General features: G+C 37.5%; 2 protein-coding genes across 2 annotated transcripts in view; both read right to left on the bottom strand.

Annotated features, from left to right (window-relative positions):
• LOC136240356 (von Willebrand factor A domain-containing protein 8-like) overlaps positions 1–26266 on the bottom strand; it is a 64888-nt gene that overhangs the window by 16039 nt on the left and 22583 nt on the right. The window contains exons 6-7 of the mRNA XM_066031308.1: positions 24152–24255; positions 24039–24102 (exon numbers count right to left, since the gene is read on the bottom strand). Coding sequence (XP_065887380.1) covers positions 24039–24102; positions 24152–24255 — 168 coding nt within the window. The remainder of the gene's footprint in view (positions 1–24038; positions 24103–24151; positions 24256–26266) is intronic.
• Positions 17218–18351, bottom strand: LOC136241334 (uncharacterized). Its single transcript, XM_066032527.1, has one exon. It carries the CDS (start codon positions 18273–18275, stop codon positions 17364–17366), a length of 912 nt encoding a protein of 303 aa, XP_065888599.1. The 5' UTR covers positions 18276–18351; the 3' UTR covers positions 17218–17363.

Here is a 26266-nt window from a genome sequence, read left to right as displayed (position 1 = left end):
GTATTGCAACTATTACAGGCTGTACTTGTATTATGGGTACGTATTGTGTTACTGCAAGATTGGCCTTTTAGACCATGTATATATGCTGTGTATGGTCAAATAGTAATCAAAATAAATCATTACACAATTACAATGTAAGCTTGTACACAGAACTTGTATCATTACTGATGATATGTATCTTGGAGAATGCCCAGGAAAACTTCAGATTTTATATGCTCTGAAAAACTATTGAAGACTATTGTCATTGTGTAACTGTTGTTGCAGATTTACCTAGTGACTTGATTGAAATTACCACTCTAACCCCTGTTTAAATCCAAGCTGCAAGCAATAACTAACTCGACTCTTGATTGACTTTTTATAGCAAATATCATTGTATAGATATATGATTGTAATGTATTCTTTTGGGCTGGTCCCCTGGATGCATCAGACACTGTCTGTCTGTTCAGTAAATTAAAACAAATAAATAAATAAAAAAGCATTCATAGTTGACAGGCCTAGGTCTAACTTGGTACCTACAGTGTATGTCAGCTGCCTCTTCCACACCAGCCTCTGGATGACACTCAGTATCCAAATAAATTCTCACACAAGTAAATGAACCCTTCTACAATCATCATATTTTCTTGAATGTTTTGTAGTGCATTCACATAACTATGTCAATTGTGTCCAGGTTGTCTCATTGTAGTTATTGCATGTGGAATCGCCAACTTCACAGACGATCTGCCAAAATGCCAGGTACCACTGATACTAGTAGTTTGCAATATAAATACAGCAATTTTATATGTTGATAACAACAGAAGATAGCAAGAAAAAGAGAGTGTAATCATATGGCTTCATAATCCAGATTCAGGGATGAAATAAGGCTTGCATGACAGCCCTACTTCATTGGCACTGATTTGCTTCATATTGGCCGAGTGACTTAGTACGGATGTAAAGTTTCTGTCTGATGGCAAGTTGAGGTTTGGCACACAACTATGAGTCGAGGTGTTAAAAATAGTAAACATCATGTGAATTACAGTGAGGATTGCCAAAACTGTTGCTACATGTAATAACTCACATTAGTTGCTTCCCCTATAACCACTTTTAACACACAGAAATATCTTCTAAACTGTTTTATAGTTTGACTATTGTGTGTTTTCCCAAAAATTCTCTCAACAAAGCCTCAAAGCTGCTCTTCATTTTCGTTTGTGTACATAGGGGATACGCCCCCTTCTCAACTCGAAAGGATAGGGTATTCCTGGTAGCCTACAGTTGTTTTTCAGTTGTTAAACGCCTGTACAACCTGAAGGGAAGGTAAAGTCTGAGGAGAGTTGCCACACCTGTATTTCAGACCGCCATAAAGAAACCACCTCAGAGCAAAGTTTACCTGTGCGGAAGTTTAATACAGACTTCGTTTCGCTTTTACTTCTTACGTAAAGCTGCTTTTACCACTTAAAGATTTTGCTCAAGTGGGTGTGTACGGACAAACATAGGTAGATAGGTACACACACACTTTTACAAAAACAATTCCAGTAAACCAGGTGCGTGCCCACAGCCAGCCTTTGGCCAGCTTTGGGCACACCCCTGGAATAAAAACGGGGATATTGGACTTAGCACAGACATCCAAGTAAACAGAAGCTCCTAACTTATTCAAATCAAAAATGCACCATATCCTCAAACTTCATAACATACTTAACCAGTGCTTTGCAGGATCATTCCTTATTACAGTACAACTACTTGTTAATGCAAAAAAGCAGACCAAGTGACTAAGTAGTGACATGGCTGTAGTAGACATGAGTAATGTGATATGTGGCTGTCTATACTTGGTGAACACTGGCTTTAACTCTGTGTGTACGTATGTATGTGTGTGTGTACGCTTGTGTGCACGTGTGTGGGTGTGTGTGTGTACATTTGTTGAAAATTTGTCTCTAGCTTATGTATAGTGTAATTGCATGTTGTCAAAACTTGTTCCAAAGTGTTCCAAAGTCATGTTCAAAACTTGGTGAATACTTCATGTGTGCATATATGTGTTATGATTTACATATAATTATTTACAATTGGTCATAAAAGTCATCTCTTGTACATGCGCATAATAATTTGCAGTTTTAGCAAATCGGTGTGTGATATCAGTTTATACATAAATAATATGATGGCATATCATTAAAACATCAATACTATTATGGCAACAATGTCAACTTTGGGCTCTCAAGTGTTCTAAAGTCACACTCAATTAAAATGAAATGTATATCAAAGGCATGTGGACAACTAGACAGGATTACCCACACTTCTAAGTTTGTTGCTGGTAAACTGGTACTAATTCAATGTGCTAAATTGTATTTCAAGGATAACACATGTCTCTGAATGGTGGAGCTTGGTATATGCTAGTGTTTTTATGTACTGTACTTTGTTATGGCATGTGTATAGTGTGTGTGTGTGTGCGTACATGCTACCAATTAACCTCCTCATGATGGGCCTGGTAACGTGCTACTCTGGTTGTGTGGCTAATGGTAGCAGCCATGGCGGTAGAGGCCGGGCAGGGTCAGGGTGCCCTTGAGTTGTTGGCCTTGCAAGCCAACTACAGGATTAATGTCATGCAAACAGTCCATACGTTACATCTAGAATGGACAAAAAAAAAAAAAGAGACTCATGCAGGTCCCTACTTTTGTCAGTGGCCCACCCACCCTCCTTGGGATTTCATTCTTTCCTCTGGCCTAAATAAATTGTTCACAGCTATCTTACCCAGCATCCTTTGGCTAAGTGGGTGGGTGTCTCTCATGGGACTACATTGAAGAAGAATTGTTTGGATAGGTAATCAAGAAATCAAGACATGGCCTCAACACTGGCTCTCAATTACGCTAGAGTCACACTCATTTGAAAGGAAATACATACTGTACATATCAAAGTATGTGGACAACTAAACAGGATTTCCCACACTGCTGAGCTTGTGACACAGTCAACCAGTACCATTACTCCAGTGTACAAGATCATTCTTCAACCATGGGTGCCATACATGCATCTTTGGTACGTATGTGCATTGATTCTAAAGTTGTTAATGCAACAGACCTGCGGTTGTAATACAACAGCTCTCCACAGTGTCATATGTGTATCCAAATGAACTTGGAATGGCCAAAAGTGTGAAGAACAGCATTTCATGTATAGTGCAATAGTAATGATATGCAAAGCGTTATTGCTAGATACATGTACATAATATAGCCAATGGACAGCAGTGGTGAACTACTAGCAGTACACAGTACTACACGGAGTAATGTACATAGCCTTGGAAATGAGTAAGAGCGCAATATCCTACTAGATAGAAACATTTGACGAATACATGCTGCTTGTATCAAAGAAAGGCACATAGAAGACGTATGGGAAACCATATACAATGTTAGCCATATTTATCTAACTTCATGTCATGGTCAACAAGTGTTATTCCAAGGTCCAGGATAATTCCTACAACACTACAATAATTGTACTGTGGAAAAGCTGAGCGACTATATAAAATCACACCACTACATTGTTGAACCAAAATCATATTGCTCTTCAAAGTCTACAGTAACTAGACCATGAAAATAGATCAAGCTAGTCAGAGGCATGGCTCTGGTAGATATGGGTAGAGTAATGAGATAGCTATCTATCCCAAGTAAAAATTCAGCACAACAATGTCTGCATAGATATAGTCTGGTCCCATTCATCTGGGCTCCCCAAGACAGAAGAGGAGAACATGTGCTTTCTTTGTATTGCACATTTTTATGTTGATCATGTTTATAATCTATTATTCCACTACTATATGGGCTCATAACTTAACTGTTCTGGTTTGAATCACTGCACCTTTTTGAAAATTAGTTTCAGCATTTCATGGCTTTAACTGTGCTACTAAATGTTTTAACAGTTGGTTAGACATGGGAGGATGCACTGTCAATGATGTGTGCAATTTTCAAAATGCTGGTCAATTGGTGATTGTATATGTTTAATGAGATAGAAAAGTCTGGCGTCCAATATTTAATATGCTCAAGTACAAAAAATGATTTATTACGGTTAGAGGTTTGAAAAAACAAATCACTTCCTTAATTTCAGCATACTTTACTACAAGTCAATAACAAATGGTATTTTTGTCAAACAATAAACACATTTAAAACCATGCTAATTGGTGTGGCAATATCCTGGCCAGTATGCACTTGACAGGTCTGAGCACTGCATGCACACTCCCAGGGTGTGATCACCACTTTTCATGGAATTCAGACAGTGTACATAAGCACACATACAGAAACACAGTATGGTTTCCTAGCTATTTTATTTATTTTATTTATTAAGGCTTTACAGCACAAGTGCTGAAGGTCTGTAGGACACCTGGTCCTACATCCTGTTTAAAGTTGTTACAGATATACACCACCCTTCCACTACTTTTTCCCTAATGCTAACCACATAACATTTTCCTCAAAGCCATGAAGTGTACGCAACAACATTATAAATGCAAACATCTATACACAAGGAAAAGGCAAATGAGGAAATCATTGGGCAGAGCATAACAAACTTCTCCACAAGCTGAGTAAATGGATATTGTATATATGGCACAATACATAACTGGATTAAACCAGAGGAGGGCTGAAACAAAGGGAAAGCACTATCAAAGTTAATTGCATAACTTGAATTTTTAAATCGCTAAAACAATGTCAAAATCCGTGTTGTATTATTATATAGAATTGTAAGTTTCTTTGCATGGAGACTTTTAAAGTCATATTCTCTTCCCTGGTAAATATATAATAGTTGTCCCTCATTTGTATTGAGAGCTGTTGATCATGTGCAAAGTCTTCAATTGATCATGTATGTTGAAGTCAAACCTTTGGGGTTTATCACACCACTGGAATGAGTGTAAGAATGGCTTTCAATTATTGGCACGCATGTTTTAGCAATACCTGTATGAACCCCATGGCTCACGTGAACATGTCGGACCTCCTCTGACTCTATACTGTGTTAGATATTTTCCTCTTTACTATTATTAACTCTTGGTAATAGTCATAGTGAAATATGTACAGTAAAATTATGTATAGTCATGATTGGTTGCAGCAGCAAAATGATATACAGTTCAACTACTGTATATATCATGACAACAATTAACAACACACAGAGAGAGCAAAAACTCAATTCACTTAGAGAACCAGAAACACACGGTTGCTGGCACCACACATACAGTATATAGGTAGCTAGAATAATATAAATACAAACACAAGCTACAGTGAATGGAAGGATACACTGTCAATGATGTCTTCAATTTCCAGCCACAATTGCTGATTATGTTTGCTTAATGAGATAGAAAAATCTGGCATTCACTGCATTCATTGTGCACCAATAAAGAAAATTTGCATGTGATATTTACAGTTAGAGGTTGGAAATCACTTCCTTAATTTTAGCATACTTCAGTACCAAATGGTCAACGAATAAAACACATTTCAATACTTTGAGTAGCAGCACAATATCAATTGCTACAATCCAACTGTGACAAAACCGCTTTGGAAAAGGTACAGTGTAAAGCTACCCGATTTGTGTGTAATGGTTTTTCAAGTGTCTCATCAATGCTTTCTGGACTAAAGTGGAATTCATTGGAAGTCAGACGGATTCAATCAAGACTTATTATGTTTTACAAAATTCTAATTGAAGTTGACTTTAATCACTATCTGCACCCATCTGGAAAAAAAATTCGAGGTCACCAGCAAAAAGTTTAGACAACTTCAAGCAAGGATAAACTCTTATCATCATTCATTTTTGCCAGCCACTATATGCGAATGGAACTCTTTGCCAAGAGATGTATGTAGTTGATTCTTCTAGAGTTTATGAACAAATTGTACATGCACACATTCACTCCTCATGTTTGAGTTTTGTGCATCACTAAATAAATAAATGTGTACATAACACAAAGTGAAGTGTTGCAAGAAGCAAAGATATTAGCCCTCTGCTTTTCAGCCTACAGCCTCTTGTCCCTATAGTGAAACAGTAATTCCTCTCCAATCACCTGCTACCGTACGGAGGGAAACTTTGGAGGAGGAAAAATTTGGCGAATCAAGCAAAATATCACTGTTGGCGAAATAAAATTTGGCGAATTGTTAGCAAAACGCACGCCCTATTTAATTAATTAGATTACTAATCACTGTGCCTCGAGCTGTGCCTGAAGCAAGGATCTGGAGTGCCACGCTTCTTTGGTGTCTGGACTCAGCAATCAACTAAAAGGTAATACTATATAGACAGTAGATCTACACCCTCTGGAATAGTGAATATCATACTTGATATGGTAGCACTCGCTCACACCATATGCTCGCTCTTGCTACTTGTCATGCTTCGAGGTGAGGTCACGGATACAGCTAGCTACCTAGTGAAGTAGTCAAGGTAGGCTTGGCTCTAGTTTTATGTCTGGTTCAGTAGCCCTTGATCAAGTAGAAATTTGTTCAGTTCAAGGCTTGGTTTGCTGTTTTCTTCACTAGCAAAATATTTGGATGGGTAAAATTTGGCGAATTCATTGTCATTCGCCAAATTTTAACAGCACCAAGGTTTTCCTCTATATACGGTATTACTCTACAATTAATCAGCCATATCTCCATCGTGCTTCATCCCACACTAAATGCCATTGGATTTGGCAATTTGACTGGTATACAAAAGATCATGTACGTAACTATACAACATGGATACCTGACAAACAAAAAAAAAGCAGAAGTTTGGTGAAGACAACATTGCCTGTTTATCGCTTCATATCACAAGTACTCTTTTGTATAGAACAAACCTGTTTAGATAAATTACCATCAAGTTTATGTTAAACAATCCATCTTCATTTCACAGACGACCAGTGTTTCTTTGTAATACAAAACCTCCATACTTGAAAAATAACTAAACATTATCATGTGCACTGTAATAAATTTAAAAATCCATGAAGACTTTCCAACTGAGTCTACTGATTACAGTAGAACATTTTTATACAAGGGTGGCAGAGCTTAGTAGATAATTGCTGAATAGCACTGTATGGAAAAGTTGTAGGCTTACAGTACAACAAGAATTACAATGCATATAGTGCACACAGGCTTAATAAACTATCCCAGAATCATGTCTAATAGAGTATATCATTATATGTAACACTTTCACACCTCAGATCAAAGCAACCGCCCGAGCTACATTTCGTATGTAGCCCAGCTAGCCGGGCTACAAACGAAATGTAGCCGGGCTACAACTGGGCACTGATTATATAGACGTAGATGCCGAAATCGATTGTGGGGATCAAATAATACTCACGTGATTAGGACTTACAACTTGGATTTCGCCATGAAAACCACACAAACGGAGAGTGTTTTGTTATCCTCGCCATCCTATGAGTTGAAAAACGTTGGGATAAGGTGAAAATTAGTGCTATAGCTTATTCATTCGATCATTTCCGCACGTTTTAATATGGACACACCCCCATCACGAAGCTACCACTCTGCACGGAGTAACCACTCTACAAGCAAGCTTACCTGTCTAGGCCTTTAGTGAACTGCGTAGTTTTCCCATAACGATTCAATAGCACTGATTAAATCATTAAACTCGAATAATGAAAATTCTCCGTGATATCTCTAGGATATGTCCGTTTATCATAACTGAACATAACCAGAACATACTAGCTGCTGACCCATAATCAAACATTTTAGGTATGTATATATAATACATCCAGTGGCTGCACTCGTATTGGCTTGGGTGATTGATTGCCCTCTACAGGCTATCAGCCTAATAAGTGTTACATACTAGTTGTAACACAGGGCATTCAGGCTTTGCCTAGTATGTATGCCCTCTGCCCTTGGGCCTGCGGCCCTCGGGCATACATATCAGGCAAAGCCCTCATGCCCATGTTACAACTATTACACGTACGTATCCCTAGCAATGTGTTGCAGTAATGCGTTTCTTTCCTTGAAATGCATACACGTTATTAGCCATATTAAGTAATGACAAAGTGTTTAAGTCCTGCATATTAGGTTAGGTAACTCAAAGGCTGCAGCTGTAAACCTTCAGTGCTGGACACTGTAAAGCAGATAATATTTCCTTTGTTCCTGTATATGATAGGACTTGTATATCTATACTCCAGGAAATACATGATCTGCCCAGTGTCAAGATTATGTAGGTGTCCTTAGTGTCCTGATTAACGAGTTCCACCGAAAGGTACTGACTAATGATTCTAATCATTTTGTAAAGCTGATTGGTAGTTTGGAATGCCTCATTTTAATCATAAATATTTGAGTTGTAAAATATTACATTAAGGCTGATCCGGTCACATTTCATTGTAACGTAAGAATACACTTATGGAGAATCCTGGTAAACTGTAATAGTGAAGTGATCACTTAGAGTGATTTTGCTCAAATTACGTAGATACGTACGAAGAATACCAAATCATTACATTCTGGAGTCTGTACATTTTCAAGTTGAAAAATTGACAGAAAATGTTACACCAATAAATCATGGCTTAATTTCGGTGAAATCGATATGATTTTGCTTTGTTAGTCATAGATAATAAAATTAATAGATACATACCACTCAACGACAAGCAAGGGTATATAACTGTTACAATAACTGCTAACCACTTAGCAATGCATTACTGTATTATTAAAACTAGTACAATGAAAAACAGAAAAGAATACAGTTGTGTTACGATAACGAAGTGAAAAGTTGTGTTACAACTACTATATACTTGAATATTTATTTAATATTTCAGTCAACATGACTTAGATACATAATACACCAAAGCTGGTGGATGTGCTACATATTCCCTGTTCAAAGGAATAGCAGGTCTTTTGTTATTGTACGTCAACCTTCTCTCTTCTGTACAGTAGTTGTCTATATGGTCAATGTGGAAGTTAGTTCTAAGAAGATGCACAATATCTGATTGATCACTGTAGAAAAAGTTGGGATACAACATCACTTCGGTTTTCCTCCATATAGGTTGGCCATTGGTGAGCTGACTGACATTTTTTACATGGAATAATTTGCCATTTTGATCTGCAGCAAAACATGTTACAAGAATATCATTGGCATTCTTGAAAGCTTCAGTGATTTGGGCAGTTGTAGGGTTGCTTGGTACTATTTCAAGTATATTGGCAATCTCATCTTCTACTATAGCTGGATCAGCATCAATGTTTGTGTACAGTTTACTGTGGGACCAGTCAGTGGGCAGAAGTAAAACAGCTTTTCCACCAGGTACCAACACTCGCTGAAGCTCTTCAAAGTGTTTGGCATACACTTCAGGTGACAGATTGCAGGTAACAAAGAGGCTAATAGCTACATCAAAACTATCATCATCATAAGGCATATCTCCAGCATCTCCAACTTGTATGTGGACCATGTCCAAGTGTGAAGTAGCTTGTTTAGCCAGTTCCACCATCTCTGGTTGTATATCAAAACCATCTACTGATTTTGCACCATATTGAGCAGCAAGGCAGCACCAATCTCCAACTCCACATCCAACATCAAGGACTCTCTTCCCCTTCACTAAGGACTGGAGACCTTCTGCTATATCAGAATCAAGGAAAGCTGCTCCAAGTGAACCATGCCTGCCACCAGCAAAAGCTTTAACTCCTTCATCTCCATATCTTGTTCCATTAGTGTAATGTCCGTCATAGTGGACTGGTACAATCACCTCAACGGTAGTCATTACGATCTGAGATATCTATTGCTGCTGTTACTGTTGCTGTTGTTGCTGTCAATGCTGCTGCTATTACTTCTTGCTGATTGTAGAAATGTTGTATGATCTACAAATTTATAGGAAAATGGATGATGCAGTATGCACATCCTGTATACTTGAAGGGGTTCACTTTTCCAGGAAGTTTATCTATTCTAATGGACAGTTATGCAGCTATAACTGATGTACCAGGACTGTTAACAAGAGTCAAAATTTAATAATAGTAACATTATTTATTTCTAGTTATTATGGTTTACTACTATCCATGGTTCTTAATGATTAGGAAATTTCAACCAGCTATACCTGTACATGTAGTTTCCAGCACTGATTAAGCAGTTCTATTGGAGGCATACATTATCCTGATACTGTCCACTGAATACTATCAAGTACAGCAAAGCATTGAGTATAATGCCATCACAACAGCATGTATACCGTATTGCCGTCAGTCTCATATAAATGCCTGGTCCTGTTTAGTCACCGGGGCAGGATCTTATGAGCCGCTGAAGGCGGCGAAGGAGCATGAAACTGCCTGCCAGGTGCCATCACAATCTAAATCAATCGCCGATTAGTTTCCATATAAGGAAAGTAAAATCTTGTTATTTGATGCCATATACGAAATTGCACATGACTAGTGACACATGGCAATGGTAAAGTCGGCTGAGTCTTCCTCGAGGTCTTTCTCTTCTTCGATGGTGGCAAACTCGTCTCTATTTCGTGTGGTTGGAGTGCCATTTGCGTGTGACATAAAACAAACACAGTGCATGACGTAAAACAAACACAGTGACGTAAAACAAACAGTGACGTAATTTGGATTGTCATGGAACTCAGTTTTATGCTCCTTCGCCAGCTTCAGCAGCTCATAAGCTCCTGCCGGGGGTATAGAGCATTACAACAGAAATAAATTCAAATAACATGCACTGGGTCTCAAATGAGCGTCTTGTGCAGTGATAGTTTCTGAAAATTCCATGCACAATGAAGTGAAGAACATTTTATAGACTTCCTTAAGCTTAAATCTGTGAAATATGAAAACAACAAGGAGAGTACAAAACTGAGATATGAAGTTGATTCAAGGATGATGGTCACATATATACATAGAAACATTAGTAGCTGGGATAAAAAAATGTTAATCGAAAGAAATAAATGCCTGGGCCATAATTTGAGGCAATGTGGTAATAGAATCCCAACACTGAGTTCACTAAAATAATTTTATAATGCACTAGGAGAGCTTATCTTGAAGAATAGACACTTTACATGTAAATATATTCTACTCCTTGAAATTTGAAATCAATAAAGGTGGTTTATGTAATTAAAAATTAACCACTGATAAATAATAGAATTATATGTAGGACGGTTACTGATACATTAATTCTATACAGTGGAACCTTCTAAGCAGCTACTTGGATACAAAGGCCACTTGAGCACAAAACTTGGAACCAAAGGTGACTGGCTCAAACAAGTTCCACTGTAGTTACTTTCATGTGGTGACTAAAGGTGGGTTTGTTCAGCTACATATGTAGTACTAATACTGTTCATAATTAATATCAAGCTAATGGGACATGACAAAGTAAATATTGAAACCACTACTAGTAATATGAAGGAAAGCTACAATAATAACACATAGGTAGCAAATTAGAACTTTATATTTGAAAAAATAAACACGAAGGTGTCTTGTGTGATATGATCACACTCTTGACAACTTTTGATTGTATCATATCATATCAGTTACAGGTAAATGGTGTTCTGTGGTTATGTAACAGCTATTACTAAGATTACATAATCTGTGAGCTCTGATTACAAGTGATTTGTAGACATATTACATGGTATTCTGATGGTTATGTAATAGCTATAACGTAAGTTGTGAGCTCTTGTTACCAGCAAGGTTGCCATGTTTGAAGTAGAGATTAAATGTCCACCAGTAGATGAACTCCCTTGTTTCATTACTACTATTCTATGATCCCTACTCAAAGTTAAATTCCAATTTGCACTTGTTTGTTAACTTTTTTGTAACATGGTGAACCTATGTATACCACATCAAAGGAAAGGCATATCACAAAAGCATATGAATGCATTCCCAATAATTAAATATGGAAAAGTGAAGTAGCCATTTCACTTTGCTATGTATGTGCCCCTAAGCGATGTCAAACAGTGAAGAATCAATTCCATAGCAATAACATACACGAGTCATGCTCGGCTGAAGGCATCAGTTCATTAGTTAGTCAGTAGAAAATTGGCTAATTTTTAAAATTCCATAATACCTTGTTGAAAAGCATTGAGGAAGGCTTGTGTGGATGAATAGCTGTAGCGGATTGTGTGGAGTTTGAAAAGATCAATCAATCAATCAATCAATCAATCAATCAATCAATCAATCAATCAATCAGTCAATCAATACTGTCAAGCTGTTGTAAAGCTGGTTTCTAGATAAGATATTTTTGGTCAGGAAGTACAAATTTATGGTTCCTACTACACAGTACAAATGTATAGTGTGACATTAAATTCACTCATATGCACAGATGTGGGTATCCTATTTTTAATGCTTCACTTCACTACCACTTCAACTACTTAAATTTCTGCAACTGATCTATTATAAGAACAGCAACAAAACTAACCCAAGACTGTTAACATGTAGACACAGAAAGTGATACAGGAAGTGATGCAAAAGAGTCGCAGTGGTGTTCATTACTGTACAAAAGGATAAATGTGTGTATTGTGTTAGAATAGATTTATACAACACATACTTTTTACCACATACACAGAACTATTGTACATATATATACATGTGCATATTCTATCACCTATCAGGCTTGCAAATGATACATGTTGTATTATAAGTACATAATGAAAGGACTGCTCAGGTTAATAGCTATTATATTGCATTCCTAACTTCCAACTTTAAAGTTCTTATCCTTACAAACTCCTAAACATTGTCAAGTTTATATGGCTTAATGATAGTACATGTTTGGTACAGGAAGTGTAACATTGTCAAGTTTATATGGCTTAATGATAGTACATGTTTGGTACAGGAAGTGTAACATTCTTTCCTGGGAATGAGAGGCTCCATTGTGACACTGAAACCAACACAAGACATAGGAAGTTTGAGATTAATTTCATTGAATATACAGCTGTATGTAAAAAAAGTCAGGTTGAACAATAAAAGAAGTCTTGAAAAGACTGTAGAAAGGTAACTATCATATTCAAGTTGAAGCTACAAAAATTCACAGCTGCAACATTTTAGCCCTACATTCTTTCTGGGAATGCTAGTGCTGTGCAGTATGGCATTTTTGATCCAAGTAGTCAATACAGAGAAAACACTCCAGTATCCAGTATTTCATGGTATCCTGGCAACCAGCTAATACCGTACAACAGGAAATATTGACGAATTCACAATTAATCAGCATTGACTAGTGCTGGAACGATTATCTGGTTTAACGAATATTCGATCGAAATTAAGGTATTCAGTTTATTAGAAAGCATGTCAAATATTTGGTATTTCTAATTAGTGTACACTGTTGGTTAACACGTGTTGTATAGTCGCTACCGCAGATTGTATCTTGGTGCTCGCCAATAGTCATTATTATTATCATACAGTACGATAGCACTGTATAGTAGGGACCATAAAGGTTTGGGAGTGGCCCACGAAAAAACATCACCCAAAAACCAGCCTCAATTTTCCCTGACGACAATGAGGCAGTATTGGTTAGGTAAAACAAAGCCCAAACAAGCTTTCAGATTGACCCGAAACGCTTTCAACAAGTTGCTACAGAATTTTAAAAATTATGGAATTTTCTACTGACTGACTGACTGAGTGATTGACTGACTGACTGATGCCTTCAGACAAGCGTAACTTGATAATGGCTAAAGCTATGGACTTGATTTTTCACTGTTCAACGTCGCTTCAGCCGGACACGTGCCCTTTGGTATACCGCAGTACATACAATGCATTCTTCATGGACTTACCAGTGTCCTCCTTTGTGTCCCATTTATCTTTGCTGACAGTGAAAAGAGTCGATTTGGCGGTAGCATGTGATGGCTTAACTTTGTAACGGAAATCAACGTGATGGCTTCCCTTCATAATGGAAATTGTCCATATTTTTCATAGTGGCTACTTTGTTTGCAGAGGTGCTTTATTCGTATTGCTGTGTAAAGGGTTGATCTACACATACTGCATCAAAAGAAATGGCGCCGTGTGCCCTAGTTATATCATATATTATCTAAAAAGTGAAGTATCCATTACGCTTCTATGTGATTGCAGAGGTGCTTTTAGAACAGTTCTTGATTCGTAATGTTGTGTAACGGGTTGAACATAGCTGACAACAAAGCGTAATGGATACTTCACTTTTCAGACAATAATTGATGCGGCACCATTTCGTGAGTTCACCAGTCACAATAATTATTTACAAAAAAAAAAACGTTAACAAACAAGTACACAAAAAAATTTGAAATTTCAACTAGAGGCAGTTAATCAACTATCTTGAGTCTGACCATCAATACGCACATTACCACTGTTTGTCATCGTATGTGCCAGGTGGAGAGGGGGGGAGTAGAAGCTGAGCTACATGACAGGCATGTGGGGCTTACCAGTGATATCTGGATGAGTGCTTTAACACAAAGTTATATTACAATAACAGTTCACTTTATTTCTGATAACTGGGAGCTCTATTCTGGAGTGCTGCTTACTAGAAAGATGGGAGAGCAATGCACTGGTGTCAATATTTCTGAAAGGCTACAAGAGGCTGCTAAAGAGTGGGGTATAACTGATGAGCATGTTAGTGCCCTAGTAAGTGATAATGCAGCAAATGCTGTGTTGGGTACATTGCTGCACATACACTGCAGCTCAGTGTCAATGCTGGTCTTAATCATCCCACAATTGATATAGTAATAACTGCAGCAAGAAAACTTGTTACCCACTTTAAACAGTATTGTGGCATCGACAGCACTTAAGGAAAAGCAAGCGCAGCTAATGGTTGAACAGCATCACCTTACCAAGATGTATCTGCTTGATGGATCTCAATTTTTTAATGATAGATTATCTAATGGAACAGAAAGTAGCAATATATGCAGTATTACATGATCCTGTTGTTTACAAAGATCAGTACTGACAATTATATTTGAAAGATGACCAGTGGGTGTTGCTAGATCAGTTGGCTAAGGTTTTAAAACCACTTCAAATGGCTACCACTGTTATTGGATATGAATTTAATGTCTTGTCTTTGATCATTTATCCAGTTTTACACGGGCTGATCCGGAATCATCTAAAAGCTGATGATAATAATGTGCCAGCTGTCAAGCATCTTAAAAAGCAGGTGTCAAAGGATTTGACATAACGCTTTGAGATTGATGAAGAGTACATAGCTTCTAGCATCCCCTTTCTGTATACTTAACTAGCAGAGTTGGGGGTATAACGTGTTACAAATGTAACGCATTATGTAATAATATTACTTTTACAGTAACGAGTAATATAACACGTTACATGACAAAGTAGCAAGTAATATATAATGGATATTACATCCGGAAATTGTAACGAATGAAATGCGTTACTTCCTTTTAAGGCGCATTGTATCCAAGCACGTGATTGATTACATTTTGGGTCCAGACAAGACTGGAGATGGCATTATAGGCATGGACAAAGAATGATAGTGTATGGGGAGTGCCCTTGAGGCCAAGATAAAACAACAAAGTATGTATTTGTGGCTGAACTACACACCAGAGAAACACGTGTCTCGCTCGTGTCACTTGTAGTTGTAGGCTGGTAGCTTGTATTTAGAAACTTTATAGTTTGTAACGAACAAATGTAATATGTAATATTATTACTAGTTACAGCCCTCAGAGTAGCGAGTAATATGTAAACCAGTAGGTTGCTACTACTATACATCATAACCAAAAACGTCACAGGTCACTTAGGCAGGGCTTGTGGTCACCAACAACCAACAACCATCAACACAAAACTTAATTAAATTTCAAAGATCTAATGTCTGGCTTTGTGCCAATATTTGATGACAACGCAGTGACAGCAGCGCATGACAATATTGCGGCATCCTGGTATGGTGGCAATACTGCGGTATCCTTGTATGGTAACAATACTAAGTGACAATATCGCACGTCCTGGTATAACCGGCATACTTCCCAGCACTAGGGAATACTATGGGAAGTGTAATCACAGGGACCCACACTGTAGAAACTCATCACAGAAAAGGTTTCTGTTAATAATATGTTGGCAGTGAATTAACGCACTTTCAGTTACTTCCAACTGGCAAACAATGGACCATTGGCACCTTTACCTGGTGACCTTATTTAACTATGTAGTAATGCAATTGATATATTATCACATGTTGGAATACACCTTTACATGTTAAGCTAGAATCAAGACACATGGTAGTGCGTTGTGCACAAAGAAAGCTGGCGTGCCACACCGTGAGTATATAGACAGAAAGAAGGAAACACAGTTCTCATGTACATATGCAGAGCTCCATGTTCTTTTCTTCAAGGCACACCAGTTTTGCATTACACCAGGAAGGAAAGGTCTTGATCAAATTTGCTCCTGACCTGAGTTGCTACGAATCTGATTAATATCCACCTTGTTTTAGATGACTGTTTATTTACTTAACAAAAACTGAATCTTGTCAAGGCTACTAGAGACGCAACAATATAACAATATATTGTGTATCGATAGTACATTGAGGCCATGATATGTACTGATACGAAATTAGGTTATATTGATAAACCATCTATCGTGATATATATCAATGTATCAATTTGTATGGACATAAGAAATGTACTATATTTTAATGGCTGACATTCTCATGAATCAATGCTAGTTTTTACACTTGAATGATTATTTAGCATTTTGGAAAAAAAAGTGTTTTGTTATTTCCAAAAAAGGAACAAACACCTCTGTGTTATATCGTGATACAAACAATATATCAATACACCCAACTAGTGTCTACACCCAACTAGTGTATCATTGCAACTCTAATGGCTACAGGGTAAGCCGTACGGGAATAGCTTGAAAATTGGTGCGTACAGAGGTTAACCATCATAGCAGTATCTTTTGATGGTTTGGTATAGCGGCATAGCCCCACAAAATAGACATTTTGCACTTTATGCCATAAAGGTCACCAAAGGTCAAATCCGCAATGGCATTAAATACATGAATGCACATATCGACTGTTTTGCTCTTCTTGGTATCTATTGTTATAACTCTAAGAGCACTCACCAGATATGGCTGAAACATTAACAGTCCATTGTTTTTTCCCTCTAGACAACAAAGAAGCCATAAAAAGAAGTCCAATATAATACAAACTAGTTGGGGTTTTTTTTTGCTTAGTGGGTCACATTGTTTACAACAACCTTGACTGAAAGTAACATGTGATCTTTATTAGTTACAGAGTTTTATACATCAAAAGAAGCTAACTATAGCCATGACTTTGAGTTCAAATTCAATTATGACCTTTGTTGAACTACCTTTAGGGCTAGCAGGGTATGTTCTCACCTTTGGATTTCTTTCCACTCTCTGATTGAATATGTTCCCTACAACGCTAATAATTGGTTAGCTAAATAAATATAAATATTAAATTACAAACCAAAAATGTATATATTGACTACAATCCAATAAATTGTGTGTGTGGTCAAATTTGTATGAATTTTTGTACACACATGCTACATGTGCACAACATGTGCAAATTATGTTCTAAATATAAAGTAGTTTTTACTGCACATAAATCTCTATTTGTTCCACTAGTGTGGCCTCATTTGAGAACACTTCATTTGTACACAGTCGTACTTCAATATCATCTTTTCTGGCCATAGTAATTTGACGGAAGAACCAAGGTTGGTCAGTGTTAGTGCAACAATTGTTGTCAGGAAGACACCCATCACCATCCCACAAGGGATCTGTGGTGTAGTATGGGCTATTGGAAAATGCTCCAGTATCACCAGACTCACAATAATAATGGTTACCTACAAATGCAGGAGGGGATGGTCCTGGATATTTAGCACAAGGACAGTTATATACAGGATAGTTGTGGTCGTCACTCAAACCCACTGCATAGGTCCAAACATGCTTACGAGGACTGCCTAGCGTTATGGATATTCCCTCAACATAGCCATTATCTAAAGAAGGATTGCTCACTCTTTCAAAAGCAGTTGGTGATCCTTTCTGATAGCCTTTTACTCGTCCACAGATCTTATTGTAACTGACTTTATTAACATGGAAGTGTGTTGAGTAACAGCCAGCATTATCATTAGGTGACCGACATAAATCTAAGCCATTTATTTTGATTTTCTTCCATCCACTGGGGCAGTCATCTCCTTTACTAGTATCATAGTCAGCAATCTTCATCCATCCTCCTTTATGACCACTACACTCTAGTTCCATATCACAGTAGACAGTGCGGACATGATCAGTTCCAATAACATAGTATCCTGACTTGCCATGACTGGCTGGGTTCTTGTCATATATGTCAGCACAGGATACTCCAGGAAACTCAACATCAAATCCATACCTTGTGCAGGTCCCATTTTCAGCTATTGCTAATGTAGGCAAAGACAACAAAGCCAAAGACAACAAAGCCAAAGCAGTAAGATATAAAATTGGCATCATGTTTAACTTGCTTGACATGGTATAGTCTAAACCTTTGCGCAGGTGGCAGCTTCTTTCATAAGAGATATCTTATAAAGCATCACATGTGAAGGTAAAGTGCTTAGGTTTGCTGTTTTGCCAGACATGATAACCACACTGTTACACTTCACAAGAGCTTATATAAACCTGTTATCTTCTCCCACTGACTAGCTAAGCAAATTTTTAACATTTCGTCACTATAGTAACCAGGTAGCACATTCCTTTATATTTGTGATGTTCATGGTTGTTGCTTCGTATGTATAAGAAAACAATATGTACTTACAACAAGCAACAAGGGAGATATTTAAAAATGTGTTTTCCACACTGCTGTATGAATGCATGAGCTCACTTATACACATACAAATACTGAACTAGTTTTTTCACACCAAACAATATGCCTTGTGCTATATTGTGTTTTTGCCTACGCCCAAGTGCTGCCTTAATACTGCACTTGCAGCAATGCTTTAACTACGTGGAATGTATGTATGTAATGCTCAGTTGCTGCTGTTTGCAATTATGCTACACTAGTATTTCCATGCAGACTTTGGATTAACTGGAGGAGGTAAGTGACATGTCCAGGACTCCAGGTGGGTCATCATCAGTGTGATATGAAATGGTGCAGCTGTCCTGTGCATCATCATAGAAGCTATACAGATGTCAAATAGCGTCAAATGAAGTTTGGATATGGTGATATGCAAAAAAATTAACTATTATCTCAATACCATGATGATGAAACAGTTGAATGAAGATCCTTAATACAAGCGCATGCATGTGCTGTTAAACATGACAAAACATGAATTGAAATCATTCTCGATTGCTACTACACAACCATGACATTGGTAAAGGTACTACATACACTATGCACATATAGAGATACGTAAGTGCGTACGTACATAGCATAGACAACATACTAACAATACCACTGTGTTGTATGGTTTATTTACTCATTTGTTTACTTATACGTACACATGCGAATATATACAGTCAGTAGCAACGAAAAATACAGTAGCACAAGCCATGACCACCATGGTTGAAACTGGGTAGTGTAAACTAGGTCACATTTTGTCCAGGTCATCCACAGGTCTGACCCGGATCAGATCACATGTGAAATAAATTTTTAATTTTACAATGAGGAAAGTAACATATCATATTCCAATCCTGTACCATCTCAGCTTCTTTCGTGAGCCACACCCATTTATCAGGATTGCATGTTACTGTCTGTAGGCATATATGGAGCCACACCCATTTATCAGTGAAGGTGTATTGCAGGTATACACATTGCCGTGCTTGGTGCTGTCTGCAGGCTTACATACAACCACATTCACTACTTGATTGCCATTGTCTGCATCATAGTCTACTCTTGTAGCAGGCCAGCTTCTTTCATAAGGCACACCCACTTAGGTGTAATGTGTGATACTGTCTGTAGGTATACGTGGAGTCACACCCATTAATCAGTAAGGTGTTGAAATTTGTAGAACTGCATAATAATTCATGTCCACTTATATAGAATATGTTAGGGCTTACAGTATGTGGAACCACAACCACTAACTGAAACTTTTCTGTTTTGCTATCATTGTTGCTTCATTAATATGTTAATGGATCGCCTAAAACGTAGCTCTTGGCACATGCCTCTGTTCTAATTAATCCAGTCATGTCTGGGTCAGTGGGTCATCTGGGTCATCTGGGTCAGCAAAGTGACCCGGTTCAAACCCTGAAAACCACAATTCTTCAACATAATGTACAATACATACCAAAATTTATTGTTATTCAGTACCACTGGAGGATAGACACACACGCATGCACATGCACACATGCACACTACTGCATGTATATGCATACATACTACAACAATTAACAAGACAGTTTATCCACTCAAAAAAAAAGTGCGGCTTTCAAAAGCCTGGGTGAAAAAAGTTTTGGAATCAAAGGTGGTGGCCATGAAATGGATGCAATGATGTTAATGTTAGGGATGCAACAATATGGGTAAACTCCATATTGAATATTGTTTTCAAAAATATTGTAATATATTGTTGTATTGCAATATTTGAATACGATGTTGAAATGTGGTAAAGTGAATGTTACAATTGTTTAAATAGCCCATATCTGTATGCTGAGGTACAGCAGACAGTATACCCACAGGTCAAGCAACCATAATCAAACGCATTTACAAGTAGCTTTAGCTAGGTTAGTAGTACTACGTATATTATCAGTGCTTTATGTTCAGGGTATACTGTAGCTTCTGGTCATCAATAAATCATCAATTATCACTTTCTGGTGCCTTTTGTGCTGGGTAATTATCCACAAACCACAGTTCTGCAGTGTATTGCAATACAGCAATGAAAATATTGTATTGTATCATGGTAGAAAATATTGCAGTGTATCGATATATTGTAATATTGTTGCATCCCTAGTTAATGTTAAAAATTTTTAATAATGACTCTGTGCATTAATAAAATTTATTATCATTAACATCACTGCAGACATTTCATGACTGTTACGTTTGATTTCACAACTTTAGTCACCTAGCCTTTTGAAGACCGCACTCTTTTTTTTTTTATAGCTTGACTGTTTTTGAGTGGATTTCACTTCTTTTTTGTATTTTCAAAACCAACGCTTTGAGGCTTACTATTTCTTCTTATCTATAGATCATAACCACTACAGGAACAATGATAATCATACAAGTGATACAGAAAATTACCTACTCATCCTGGACAGTTACCAACAAAGAGAGAAAACCATCAGTATTATTGATGATTGATAAAAAAAATAAAGAAAAATATTTAGATAAGGGTGTTTTCGGACACATGGTACCACAAACATTATTTGCTTGTTTATGCATGCATGATGGCCATAATATAAAGTTGTATTATATGTATTTATTTTCACTATGTGAAAGTGAATTCCTTCCAAGTTAGGTATGCATGATTGTAGGATATTTTATTTTGCAGTGACTGTTGTATTAGAGTATCTCAATTTTTCATGCAAACGTGAAAAGATGCAGTTGCTCAACTTTACACAAAGCAACTCCTGCACCTTTTTTACTGGGATATGATTTCCAGCCTGTTGTATCACATTTGCTAAATAGCACTTATTACGATGATTATGATGATGATGATGATTGGCGTGAGTCGGTCATACTAGTCTGCTCACAGATCGCCTGGAGGTGAGAATAAGTTAAAATACTACCGATATACCACTGATCAATACGAAAATGGCTTCACTTTTGATGAAATAGCTACTAGACTGAGCCTCAAAGTGCTACAACAATAGTACGTATGGTGCTAATGCTCTAATAGAGCACAAATTTTTGCTTTCATTGAAATCATCTAATGTAACACATATAGAATGTTCTAGAACAATCTAGATTTTCTATCTAAAGTTTTACTTATTGAGTAGATTTAAGCTAGAATTTTCATTTATAAGGTAGAAATTAAGTCAAGTGATCAGCCAAGATAGTAGTGATTCAGTGGTTAAGGATGCAGGTGTTAGGTATGGAGGTCCTTGGTTCAAACTCTGCATGGTAAGTCTTCTTTCAACATTTTTTATGTACATTTTTTACCCCACAGTGACTGCTCTATTAGAGTATCTCGATCCCACTATTTTACACTTGTTTGGTTTTTGCTTTATAGTTTTATAGCTGTAAGTCTGTTGCCATTACAACCACCAAAAGGCACTGCTATGATGATCAGCCTATGTACACAAGAATTTTCAAGTTATTCTCCTACTCAGTTTACCCTATAGCCATGACAAAAGTTTCATCTTTATTTATGCGAATAAACGCTCATAACCCCTTGAATATTCATAGAAAACTTGGTACATGAATTGACCTTTATACGCTCTCCATTTCTGCCAAATATCAATCCAATCGAGTTACACGTTTATGTATTATAGCAATTTTTGCAAAGCGTGCAATAAAAGAAATCAAAGCCTCTGTAGCCCCCCTACGGCTTATTTTCTTGCTTCCTGTCAATATACTCATGATGTGGTGCACTGGCTTACTTGGCTGCACGACACACTACCGTGTATCTTGATACTTCAAATGCCTACTACGTACAAGGTTGTACATATGTCTGTACATAACACACTTAACAATTCACCAAATGTAAATTATAACTATTCCAGGGAAGGTGAAACACGGCATGAAAATCGCTGCATGACAGATACACATATGTGACTGTCTCAGCAAAAACCCGACATGTTCACACAAGCATGGGTATTGAGAAAAATGAACTGCTATGATGATCAATAATATATCTGGTATTTAAAAATAATCTGTAGTATGGTGCGTGGGCAGATCAAAGGCTGCCGCCAGTGTTACAAATCAGTTGTAAACTGGTTTACAAATAATTGTAGCATGGCTAAGTACCTCCTTTCGGCCACACAATCTGGCCACTAATTAGTTCAAAGACTTCAAACGAAACCATACACCAGACCAACACAGGAAGTCACAATGCAAGGCTAATAATGTCAAGGACTGACAAGGAGGTAAATCACTCTGGAACGAATAAGCACACAACACTGCACTCGTCTGAATGAATGGGAAGCAGTACAACTGCTGGGCTGAGCCTGGTAATCTACCACACGCTCGCTCGTTCGCCAATAAATTAAGCTAACCAAGATTATTATAACGCTGCACCACTCAACAATGAATATCAGCCACTTCAGCTACACCCGTCTAGATGATGCGGAAGCTGTACAATGGCTGGAGTGATTGGCATAGATGATGGCAACAAATGCGCTACCAATGAATAAACTAGCTACAATGAATTAACTAACCATCAAGACAGTAATTAGTGAGTAAAATCGTTCCTTGTACACAGCGCTCAGCAGTAGCCAATATTAGCCTTGCGTTTTTGCTCCTTCCGTGTTACAAATGGGCGCCTTTGATCTGCGCACGCCACATACCACAAATCAGTTAGAACACACCCTTTCGGTTTGTATCTGATTTGTAAACACTCCACCCTCGGGCCTGCGGCACTCGGGTGTTGTGTTTACAAATCAGATACAAACCTCATGGGTATGTTACAACTATTACTTGTAAAATTATGCATGCTACAAAGAAAAAATACGGAAGTTTTTATCGGGCCAGTACTCAAAGAAGGAAGACTCAAATCGATTAAAACTATATAACATCTTATTTGCCTGATCATGGAGTTTGAAAATCTTTGTTTCGTTTCTGAGTTCCAATGGTATGCGTGTCATGTGCATTTGTTTACAATGCGGTAAACATAAACAAAATCATCATCATTCCTTCTACCAAACCGCCTTCATATTCATATGCGCAAGTGACTACAGGGCTAACACTATACCTTGGCGGATGTGCTAATCCATGGTCACCAAAGTTTCAGCCTTCTGTGGTGAGCAGTTTTGGAATTATAGCGCTAGACAGTAAGACCAATATAATTGATTTGTACAGCAACTATATATACTGAAAATAAACTACAGGTGGTAAAATTCACAGCCATAACTTCCGTTTGGATTAGCCTACAACGTTGTAATTTGGCTTAAAATGTTCATCCATTCCTTGGACACAGCAGATAATGCTGAGAAAATAACAAAATTGTGCGAACAAGCCGAGACAGTCACATATACACACTATACACTATAGCATTCTCTAGCATATCAATAAAATATACCTGACTGCCAAATTAAAATCATTGGCAACTATACTATGTACACACACAAAGACTTCTACTCACAGACACATTTCAGAGCCATAGATACGTTTGTACATATCAAGAGACCACATGAGTACTGCATTACTTTTAATAACTTATCATATCTTGTTGGTGACATGAGAAATCGGCCATCCTCTAGTGCCATCTCCCTATATACCATCCAGTCACAACAAGTATCCAAACATATCCTGAAGTAACCTGTTTTCTAGGAGGTTGTTGAGAACAGGTAAAACATTCCTCTCAGCCTTCTCAATGCCTTCAATAACCAGTACCCTTCCTTTGGTAGCAGCTCTTACTGCACACTGTGGAGAGTTATTTCACATAATAAGAATAATACTACGTCACATACATACATGTAAATAATATGGCATCGTAGTGGTTGAATGCAATGGATCCAGGGATCCAATACCTTCTAAACAATTCATACGTATATCTAATGTGAAATTAAGTATAAAGTAGTTGTCTTTCGTTTTTGGTATAGAGTAATTTTGGGTACAAATATCTAATCAGCAGCAATAAAATATTCTGAGTGGTCTTCAATAGGAATTAATTACAGTGGTGATTTCCATTATAACCCTACAGTAATTTGTGTCATGTACATACTTATGGTATACAAAGGACAGCCACTGTTCAGTATACATAAACTAGCATTGGTATACCTGCCCTACATGCAGGATCATCTCCACATTAAACATTTTAATGCCAGGAAGAAACACCAGCACTGTTCATGTAACTATGTAGAGCACATGGTGATGTCACATTTTTAAAGAGCATGAGGTTTCCTTATGCCATCTTGCTCAAATTAATGATGCAAAACACTAAAGTTTATTGTTTGTGGTTTTGACAGGAATTTAGTTCAATTATTTAGTGCGTCTTCCCTACCAGTGACTTCAATGTCATAAAGAACAAACAAAACTTTCGCACTTTACATGCAGGACAACTAATGTGACAATAAGTAATATATTGGGAACCAAGCATAAATATTAGTGTACTATATTTGCTTTGCAGCATGCATGTCAATAGTGCTTTAAAGTACATGATCCTTATGCAGTACATATAGTGAAATAATGGGCTAATTAGTTAAACTGTATGCGAGCTAAGGGATACAGTATACCTACATTACAGGTGGTGTACAGCAGGTACAGTTTGAGTTTCTACATGATGTTTACTTTACCGACTGTCACAAAGAGAAATGAACTAAGGCATAATTTAAAGGCTGTCTGATGTTGCAGTGACACGTATACCTCTTGCCATACAAAAACCCACAGTGTAATTGACCAATAAGGTAATGTATGGCCCTATAGAGTGAAAGCATGTAAGCAGGATTATAGTGAAACAGTTGTGCCAGGTCAGATGCAGTTCCTCAGTGTAAACTATAGTATCTGCATGGTTCCAGTATTACCGTTTATCAGATGCACTGTAGTCAATCATGTAAGTTGCTTATTTATTACAGCAGTAATGAGGTAAATCTGAACAAACAGTTTTGCATGTCAGTGTATACCTATGTGCTTAAAACAAAGATGTAGCTAGATATTCTGGATACTGGTGAAAGAAGCTTTTACCTACTCTAATACAACACACTGGAGCAACACAGAGATGGACAAATACATATGTTGGCAATACACCTGCCCTATCCCAAAAGTGCTATAAGAGTTCCTATGATGTGAGGCAGTTAAGTGCCAGTGTTGAAAAACTGAGCATAAGAGTTTGTAGATGAAGACTTCCATGGAACAGATAGAACAAAAAGGTGCATCAAAAAGGTCCCAAAAGTGAAAAAAAGCTATGACCTAGGCAGGGATTGAACCCAGGTTGGTTATAATAACTTGGGGTTAAGGGAGGTGCACCAATCGCCACAGTTGTTTATCTGGTTTTGACAGGAATGTAGCTCAACTTTTCAGAGATCCTTCCCTACACCAGTGCCTTCATCGCCCTATAAAGAGCAAACAAAAGTGCATATTGATTTGCTACAACACTCAAGTTGCCAGATGATGGGCGTTTAATTTTGCTAAAGTTCCACGTCAATACATGCTTTGCATGCCAAGATATGATGAACTAAAAGTTGTGTTTTAAAAAGGTGTGCACAAAAAGGTACTGAGTAGAAAGAAAAAAAATATGTCATCACGTGGATTTGAACTCACCACCTCTTACACACTAGTCAGGCATTCTACCACTTGAACAGTATGTGCTGTGGTTTTCAAAGGAATGTTGCTCGAGTTTTCTCTACACCTTGGCCTTCTACAAGCTGTAGAGAATGAACAGAAGCACGCGTGAAATCGTATTAACAGGTAAAAAACTTGAAGTAGGTGGATGACG

This window comes from Dysidea avara, chromosome 12, assembly GCF_963678975.1.
Source record: "Dysidea avara chromosome 12, odDysAvar1.4, whole genome shotgun sequence".
Classification (NCBI taxonomy): domain Eukaryota; kingdom Metazoa; phylum Porifera; class Demospongiae; order Dictyoceratida; family Dysideidae; genus Dysidea; species Dysidea avara.
The sequence above is the reverse complement of the archived record's forward strand: the minus strand, read 5'-3'. Positions and strand labels throughout refer to the sequence as shown.

Bases quoted from the DNA above. Each gene is read 5' to 3' on its own strand.
- LOC136241334 (XM_066032527.1), bottom strand. From the start codon at position 18,275: ATGTCAAGCAAGTTAAACATGATGCCAATTTTATATCTTACTGCTTTG.